The sequence below is a fragment of the Poecilia mexicana genome, unplaced genomic scaffold (assembly GCF_051168715.1).
Source record: "Poecilia mexicana isolate PSO_F unplaced genomic scaffold, ASM5116871v1 scaffold_9, whole genome shotgun sequence".
Lineage (NCBI taxonomy): Eukaryota > Metazoa > Chordata > Actinopteri > Cyprinodontiformes > Poeciliidae > Poecilia > Poecilia mexicana.
Window position 1 is genome coordinate 24,627,137 of NW_028263378.1, and position 8,847 is coordinate 24,635,983.

Here is an 8,847-nt window from a genome sequence, read left to right on the forward strand (position 1 = left end):
GAATCATGTCTCAAACTGCTGCATTCCCAAAATGTGCTACGGGAAATGTTTTGCCTATCTTTAGCTCTATATACGTTCCCTCCTTTTGCACAACAATCAGGCTTGATGACATTCAAGTCAATGCCTTTTTGCTTCATCTCCCCTCAGTCTTCTTCCAGCAGGTAAACAGTAACAAAAGTAGGTCCTCCTAGAATCGTCCCTCAGGTTTGAATATGTAATCACTCTTAGATCTCAGACATGAAAGACTTGCATACATCCTCCCAAAATGCCCTCTGAGGTGCCAAGTCCTCTTTCAGATAGTCAAATCTAGAGCAGAGTAGAAAAGTTTGTCAGGAAATGATAACTCATGATGAGGCATATCTTAAAAGAAGAGCCTTAGATTAATTTCTGACTTTATAAAAGTATGGGGTTTTTTTCATCACTTTCTTTAGAAATTATCAGTTAACTTTTTTTAAGTGTTGAACATTTTTTAAAATAAAATTAATTCTTCTAATATAGATAAATACATAAAATAGGGTCTTGGTTCAAATCTAAAAATCTTAGAGTGCGCTTCCATCTTTGAAGTGAATGGCCTCGAATAAGATTTTTTAATACCAAACCCAATTTTGATTCATTTTTTTCCATATAGTGACATTTTTCAAAATGTCACTATATGGACATTAGGTCCATATTAGGTTGAGTTTGTGTGCCTTGGCCACAATCAAGTATGGACTGCTAGTTATTTCTTGTCTTTGTCTCCATCTAGTGGCGATAAAAGCGATAGCAGCTACTAAAAATCCCACAGAGAACTGCAACATGTTGAAAAGATTAATCCGCCCGGAAAACTAGTTCCCAAACATTACATGTGCTTATGTCTTCATAAGTCCTTATGTAAAGTCTCTGTTATGGTTTTTAAAAGAAAGACATTACTAACGACACAATATTTAGTTATAAGGCATATTACGAGGAGGAAAATGAAATCGAAGTGGCGTATTAATATATGTTTCATTGGAGTACTTAAGCAAATTAGGAGCAACATTTAGTCTTTTCGATTCTGGATGGGATCTGCGCGAAACGTTTCTGTTTGCGAAGAATTATTTAAAAAGTAAGTAAACTTTAATAGATTAAAATAGACAAACAAAAAACATACTGACAATGACCAAATAGCTTCCTAAACGAACTTCCCTGCCGAGTTTAAAAAAAAGAAAAAGTATTTCAAAATTTGTTAATTTTCAACAATTTGCCTAGAAATTTGTTAAATCAAAAATATGTATATGTTTGAAATAACGTGCAGTAATGTACAGTAAATGTATGTTTATCTTTTTATTTTTTCCGGTTTCCAAAAATTAGCTTGCACCTGGTGAGCTAGCAGCAAGTTAACCCTGAGGCCTTCGTCTCCCTTCAGGACCCATAGTTTTCTCTTTGTATGCGACTCATACTAGTGCGCTTTTGTTAGTAAAGTACATCGAGTTGTTCGTTAGTGTGCTTTGAAATTTCTCATCCACAATAAAAGAAAAAGCGAAAGAAATCCCCCTTTTTCCTCTAGGAGTTGTGCCGTTGCAGAGTAACCGACAATGACCGGTCGTGCACGAGCAAGATCAAGAGGCAGAGCACGTGGCCAAGACACGGCAGCGCCCGGAGCGGTAAGTTTCACATCGTTTTCTAAATACACGCTGCATTGCTGCCTTCTTTTGGCATCCAGGCCATCTTTAGTCGAGACCCATTCAATCGACTCCATTAAAAAATATACTCAGCTGGGAAAGTTTTACATTGTACATGTTATGGTGCATAATATGAAACTTGTAAATATAAACTTGAACATGGCTTTGGTTATGTGAAAAATATTCCCATTTTGGTTGCAATAAATTGAAACATACTATGTGTGTGTGTGTGCATACAAGTTAAGAAAGTTAAAATTCACGAGAAGTTGTGACTGAAAATGCTTACATTAAAAAATCTTACAATAGCTCCTTAGATTGTGTAGCATATTGTAGTTGAAGAATGACCTTATATGCATATTTACATATGCTGGTATTAAAATAGAAATGGTTTTTTATGGAATCCACACATTGTTGGCCATTTAAGCACATTTTCACAAATTAAATTACTTGATTTTTCTTTACTTATTGTATACAGGTATGTGAATACATTAGCTATTAAACTTGGCGTCTCCAACTGCAGTCCTCAACAGGATTTGAAACTTTATTCTTATTCTTTTGGTCGTTGGCAGACCCAGGCCCATGAGGTGGCACCAGCACCTCCCCCTCCAGCAGAGGGCGAGCTGGTTGGCCGAGGCAGACAGAAGGGCGCCCCTGGAGCCATAGCCAGAGAAGGTGAAATAAAGTTTGTGAATGCTGGAAATAGGGCATTAAAATATAAAAAGCATGTGGGAGTCTGAACTTTTGACAGATTTCTAGGACTTGTTTGCAATAATGGCTATTCAGTCTATATTTACAGTGCATCTGGAAAGCTTCACTTTTTTTCACATTTGGATAAAATATGGATACTTCCCAGTTGCACTGTGCTCTGTATTAACTTTCAGTTTTGTCCCACCGCTTTTTGTGAACAGTTTAAATTCTGTGTACAGCTGTTCTGCAGATCTCAACTGGGTTTCAACAAGTGAAGCTTGGAGAACGAGGCGGACGCCGACGGGACTTTCATGACACAGGAGTATACACCAGACAGGCGATGGAACATGTGAAGGAATCAAAGACTGGTCAGTCCATTACCACAGACATGTACTGGAATATATATATTTTTTTTTTATTTATTTTTTTGTGTGTGTGTGTGTGTGTGTGAGATGAGGAATATCGTAAAGGTCATATCTGTGCACACTCCTACAGGAACATCTGGTGCCACCATCAAGTTGACTGCAAACTTCTTCCGGATCCTGTCTCGCCCTCAGTGGATTCTTTATCAGTACCACGTGGACTTCAAACCTGCAATGGAGTCGCGGCGCCTGAGATCTGCCCTCCTCTTCCAGCACTCAGAAGTCCTTGGTACAGCTCGGAACTTCGATGGCGCTCTTCTCTTCCTGCCTCACAGACTGCACAGCAAGGTACAGCATGAGTCTCTTCAGTTCCACCTCCAGCACCTCCTGCAGATGTTTTAATGGTTTTAACTGGGTCAGCCTCTGCGCATCTAAAAGTTTAAACCAACTAATAGAATATTTCAGATTTCAGTAAATGGTTAAAACGTTTCTGCTGTCATCAGTCATGTAAAAGAAAAAAAATGTGCTCTCACAGTAATATTAAATGGCTGTTTTCCTATTTTTGCACTTTTAAGAGCTTTCTGTTTATTTGATTATCTAGCTTTGTTTTTTTTTTATGATTTGTTGAATTTTTAGGAGACTGTCCTCTATAGTGAGACGAGGAATAAGGAGAAGGTTTTGATCACCGTCACCTTGACAAACGAGCTGCCACCCACATCACCAGTGTGCATTCAGTTTTACAACCTCATCTTCAGACGGTAGGTCAGAGGGCTAAAATAACATCAGGAGCCTCGTTGAGAACTTGTAGTCATCTTATTTATTGCATTGAATTTCACAGGATCCTGAGAGTTTTGAACATGCAGCAGATTGGACGCAACTACTACAACCCCAATGAGCCACATGAGATCAGACAGCACAAGTATGTTGGTTGTTATTTATTTGTTTTGCTTGCGTTTAAAATCAACATGTTTCAACATTAGTAAAATTTTTCAGTAACAATACAATCAACTGACAAGAGCAGAGCAGATGTTTTGTCTTAGTTGATAGATGTTGAAAGAAACTAAAAGCTGGTTGACCAATAAGGAGAAAAAAAAAGAACTACTGATTGCAGGTTGTTAGTTTTAAAGTTTCTTTCGGATTTGTGATCACCAAGGCTTTTTTATTTTGTCTTGTTTTTAGATTAACAATTTGGCCGGGGTACTCCACCACCATCCTCAATTACGAGTCCTCCATCATGATGTGCACCGACGTGAGCCACAAGGTGCTTCGTAGTGAGACGGTGCTCGACCTCATGATCAACCTGAGGCAGCAGTGTGGAAGAGAACGCTACACTGACATCTGTGCCAAGGAGCTGATTGGCCAGATCGTTCTCACAAAGTAAGACCTGACGCATCCTTGTAGTTGTTTCCATGTTTTTAAACTTTAAGTGGCTTCTGTTGGAATAATTATAAATATCTTACACATATTCCAAGACCTGGTTTCTACATAATGTTTTTCATTTTAAGGTACAACAACAAAACCTACAGGGTTGATGACATTGCCTGGGATCACACTCCCAGCAACACTTTCACTAGAGGAGACACAGAAATCTCTTTTAAGAACTACTACAAGAACGTAAGCGTTAAAACACAAAATGCTCTTGGTTAGTCCACAGTGATTAATGTAGACTCAAGTCGGTGTCTTATGTGCCAGTTTTGATTTAAAGATGCAACCACAAAAAACAAACAAAAAAACATTTCCCGACAGTAATTGTGTGCGAGTTTAAAACAGCCTGATTATTTTCCTTTCTACTCTGGATCTATTTTTTTCCATAGCAATACGGTCTGGACATCCATGATGTAAACCAGGTGCTGCTGGTTAGCCATGTGAAGAAGATGGGCCTTCCTGGAGCGCCCCCTCCTGGCCCGGCAATGCTCGTGCCAGAACTGTGCTACCTCACAGGTGGAGTTTTAAGCTGCAACAATAGAAAAATTTATTGCTTAATTTGTTGCAGGAGTGAAAATGTATTTGCAACCATGTATAGACACAAGTATTTCAGTGTCTGTTGGCCGTGCTGCATAATGTCAGGTAATTGCTGAAAATTCTGCTGATGATTTTTGATTAGTCAATTCATATTCAAAGTAGCCTTGATGTAATACATAATTTGTTGAATATGTAAAAAGTGAATCATATTTTACAGGGTTGACTGATAAGATGCGGAATGACTTCACCATAATGAAGGAGTTGAGCACACACACCAGACTGAACCCAGACCAGAGGGAGAGGCAGCTCAACAGATTTATAACGAGCATTCACAAGTAGGTGGAAATAAATGTCAGCTTACATGCTTTATGACCACATGAAACATTGTAATAATTCCAAGCCTTAAAAAAAAGTAAAGCTATTTTATAAAATTGCCTTAATTCGATACCAGTATGTTAATATTTTAATTGAAAACCACACATTTTGTGTCAGCCTTTCTGCAAACATGTTGTCAAACGTAGTTTCTTTTACCTCTAAGGAACGCTGATGCGCAGTCGGAGATGTCGAAATGGGGACTCAGCTTTGACGAGAAACTTCTGAACCTGACTGGCAGAGTCCTTGGAGGAGAGAGGATTTACCAAGGACCAAGATCCGTGTGTTCCCAATCCAGAACTTTGCCCTTAGAATCGATTGAATTTATCCTGAGTTTATGTATCGCTATTATGTCCTCTAGTATGATTACAACCCCCAATCAGCTGACTGGTCCAGAGAGATGCGTGGCATACCTGTGATAAGCGCTCCCCCACTGGACAACTGGCTCTTGTTCCACTCTCGACGCAACAGCAACGAAGCGCAGTCCCTCCTGCAAACCCTGCACAAAGTCTCCGGGCCCATCGGCATCCGGATGCAAAGGCCTATAATGCGAGTCCTTTGTCCTACTTCAGATTTCCATCCATCACATTTTGTTCCCTCTAAAATGTTGTGGTATAGCTGTTAATTTTTGGTGGCAATAAAGTAGATTTTTAACTATTAATATGTTGCAAGGTAAGTAAGACCATTTAGTTTCTTTTTTCTTTTAACCTAGTTTTCCTTCTTATACAGAATTGAGTTTGAAGACAATCAGCTGTCTCTCCTCAAAGCGCTGCAGCACAACGTGGGACAACAGACTCAAATGGTTTGTTCTGGAATAAGATAAGATGTAACTTTATTAATTCCCCACAGGGGATGTTTGGGGATCTTATACATTTGCTATTAATCTGAATGCAGAGCATATGCTATGCGACTATAGACAATAACAACCCATTTTCTTAAATACTCTTTTATTAGACTAAGTCCACTGCTGGCAAGTGTTGTAAAATTTGGCATTATGTAGATTGCAAATAATTTTAATGTGAACGTTTTTGCATAAAGTATTCGGCACAATAACACTCCATTAAACTTGTATGATACAAATTTAAAAATGTGAAAATCTACATGCTAACATTTTTATATCTTTGACTAGAATAGTTAAATTATTTTCCATTTTCTAACTTTGTTTTTGTAATTATAATTTCTAGGTGGTGGTTGTCCTTCCCAACAGCAACAAGGACAAGTACGACAGCATTAAGAAGTACCTTTGTTTGGACTGTCCGACTCCCAGCCAGTGTGTGGTGGCCCGCACCCTCAGCCGACCTCAGGCGCTCATGACTGTGGCAACGAAGATCGCCCTGCAGATGGCCTGCAAAATGGGAGGAGAGCTGTGGAGTGTGGAGATCCCTGTAAGTCTAGGAACATTTTTGACATTCCTGCCTCTTGATTTCTTCATGTTGCATATTTCCATTCTTAGCTCTTATTGGTGAGTTGATGGGGTTTATGGTTTTTCTTTCAGAAATCATTATTCATTTGTAATCAGTTTTAGGTAAAAGTAAGTTCAGTGGTTTTAGTGCTTTGTGTTTAAGATTAGCATTAACATTTGATATGGATATTTCACTGAATGACCAAAGTGTGATTCATGCAGCTCAAACAGCTGATGATTGTGGGCATTGACTGCTACCATGACACGTCTGCTGGGAAGCGGTCCATCGGCGCTCTGGTGGCAAGCCTCAACCCGACCATGAGCAGGTTAGCAGCCGCAACAGAGACTGATCCAGCTTTATCATACTCATAGTTCAATTGGGCTCAACATGTGCACTTTATGGCATTGAATTGGTTGTTTTAAAGACTCCTTAATCTTTGTCTTCAGTCACTTAGTAGCATTTTGCTTTTTATTTTTCTCCAAGATGGTACTCGAAGTGTGTCCTGCAGCACAAAGGTCAGGAAATAATGGATGGACTGAAAATGGCCCTGACTGGTAAGTTTCTTTTTTTTTCCTGCTCAACACCTTTATTCTGTAAAACTTCTTCTTAAAAGAAGACTGCCCTTTTTCACCTAGGTGCCCTGAAAGACTACCTGAAGTTCAATAACTGCCTGCCATCTCGCATCATTGTGTACCGGGACGGAGTAGGAGACGGCCAGTTGCAAAGTGTCGTCAACTACGAGGTGGCTCAGATGATGGACTCCATCAAGTCCCTGGGGGAGGACTATGAGTAAGTTTGTTGGCTAAAAAGATTTCCTCCAAAGCTAATGCATTGTTCATTTGGAGGTACTATGCAGTGGTTTCCTCTGTTGAACTAATGTATCTTGGTTCCTACATAGTTTGTAGGGAATGGCATAAGAGCATTTCACAGATCTGGTTTATCGGAGCATTAAAACCTGGCCTCTGTTCTTTGTGTTTATAATGAGCTTCATCTCCTCATTGTAGGCCCAAGCTGAGTGTGGTGGTGGTCAAGAAGCGCATCAGCAGCAGGTTTTTCACCATGATCGGCGACAAGTTCACCAACCCACCACCGGGTACCGTCATTGACACGGAGGTCACCCGTCCAGAGTGGTACGTTTTAACTGTCCCTCTAGCATGTCTTGATGCTGTAGCTAGAAAATAAAATGAGCTGTACTTTTCTCCTCACCAGGTACGACTTCTACATCGTGAGCCAGTCCGTCAGATCCGGAAGCGTTTCACCCACTCACTACAACGTCGTCTACGACACCAGCGGACTGAAGCCTGACCACATGCAGCGGCTCACGTACAAGCTCTGTCACATGTACTACAACTGGCAGGTGGGCAGGTTCAGAAATGGACTACAGGATTTTTCAGCAGGAGAAATGATATTTGGATATTTTTTGGAGAAATAGCCTGATAGTTGAAATAATTTCTCAGCCTAATCAAGTTGCTCTGTTAAGGCTAAACGACATTCAGGTTAGTTTAAAAAGAGATTACACATCTGGGTGTTCCTGCCAGCTCAAGCTTTGATTCAGCTCTCATGTTAGATAAAACTGGTTCAGGTTTTATCTACCTTAAGTTGGATAAAACCTGAACCTGTTTATTCCAGGTTCAGGTAATTATGGCTAAAACAATCTGCCCAAACATTATATATATTCTTACACCTATAATGTAATGAAGCTCATGCTAAATCTTGCATATGATTAATCTTTAAAATGTCAGAAATGATTTATTCTTTGCAGCTCATGTTTTTCCCTCTCGTTTGTGCTTTAGGGAATCATCCGTGTTCCTGCTCCCTGCCAGTACGGCCATAAGCTGGCTTTCCTGGTTGGGCAGAGCATTCACAAGCAGCCCAACGTCAAGCTGGACGACTACCTTTTCTATCTTTAAAGGACCGTTGTTGTTTTGTCACCCACTCAATTTTCCTATGAGTGTTATTTTGTTGGAGAAAAGCAGTTTGTATGTGGTCCTGCATGTTATTGTTATGTGTAATTAAGTTACACAGTTGGGTTTTTTGTGTGTGTGTTTTAAAAAAAAAACTGTCAAGAGAAACTGTTAGAATAGTACAGTTCAGAATTACGTTGGTTGTTTAAATAAATGTTCAGACATTTTGGTGTGTGATCTGTCATTTCAAGACGAAACACAAGCATTTAAAAATATTAAATTTATTTATCTTTTTAAAAAAGATTGCACATGCACACCCACACAATAATTTGTAACCATCAGTATAGGCTGATAATTTCTTCTCAGAAAGCTAGCACACGATTGCAGACATAATATGCTCTTAAAGACACCATGGGGAAAGCTTGCACTGTCTGATTAGAAATTTAAATGTACAAAAAAGGCAGTTTGAAAATCAAGTATAAACATTTAAAAACAATTTTACAAATGGACAAAGTAC

General features: G+C 39.4%; 1 protein-coding gene across 1 annotated transcript; it reads left to right on the forward strand.

Moving 5' to 3' along the window:
• The first annotated feature begins 985 nt into the window (after positions 1–985).
• piwil1 (piwi-like RNA-mediated gene silencing 1) lies at positions 986–8,557 on the forward strand. The gene is made up of 21 exons (XM_014968924.2): positions 986–1,084; positions 1,526–1,622; positions 2,210–2,312; positions 2,567–2,695; positions 2,823–3,037; positions 3,326–3,447; positions 3,528–3,608; positions 3,869–4,066; positions 4,195–4,303; positions 4,504–4,630; positions 4,869–4,986; positions 5,190–5,304; positions 5,385–5,572; positions 5,753–5,825; positions 6,208–6,408; positions 6,648–6,751; positions 6,910–6,980; positions 7,062–7,215; positions 7,431–7,556; positions 7,636–7,783; positions 8,220–8,557. The coding sequence occupies exons 2-21, from the start codon at positions 1,554–1,556 to the stop codon at positions 8,334–8,336; spliced, it is 2,568 nt and encodes an 855-aa protein (XP_014824410.1). The 5' UTR covers positions 986–1,084; positions 1,526–1,553; the 3' UTR covers positions 8,337–8,557.
• Positions 8,558–8,847: the final 290 nt, after the last annotated feature.

What these genes read in the sequence shown, in the direction of transcription:
- piwil1 (XM_014968924.2), top strand. Translation starts at nt 1,554, where the DNA reads ATGACCGGTCGTGCACGAGCAAGATCAAGAGGCAGAGCACGTGGCCAA. An exon ending in TTAAGAACTACTACAAGAAC is followed by an intron (nt 4,304 to 4,503) that starts GTAAGCGTTAAA and finishes TTTTTTCCATAG; the next exon opens with CAATACGGTCTGGACATCCA. An exon ending in TGTGGAGTGTGGAGATCCCT is followed by an intron (nt 6,409 to 6,647) that starts GTAAGTCTAGGA and finishes TGATTCATGCAG; the next exon opens with CTCAAACAGCTGATGATTGT.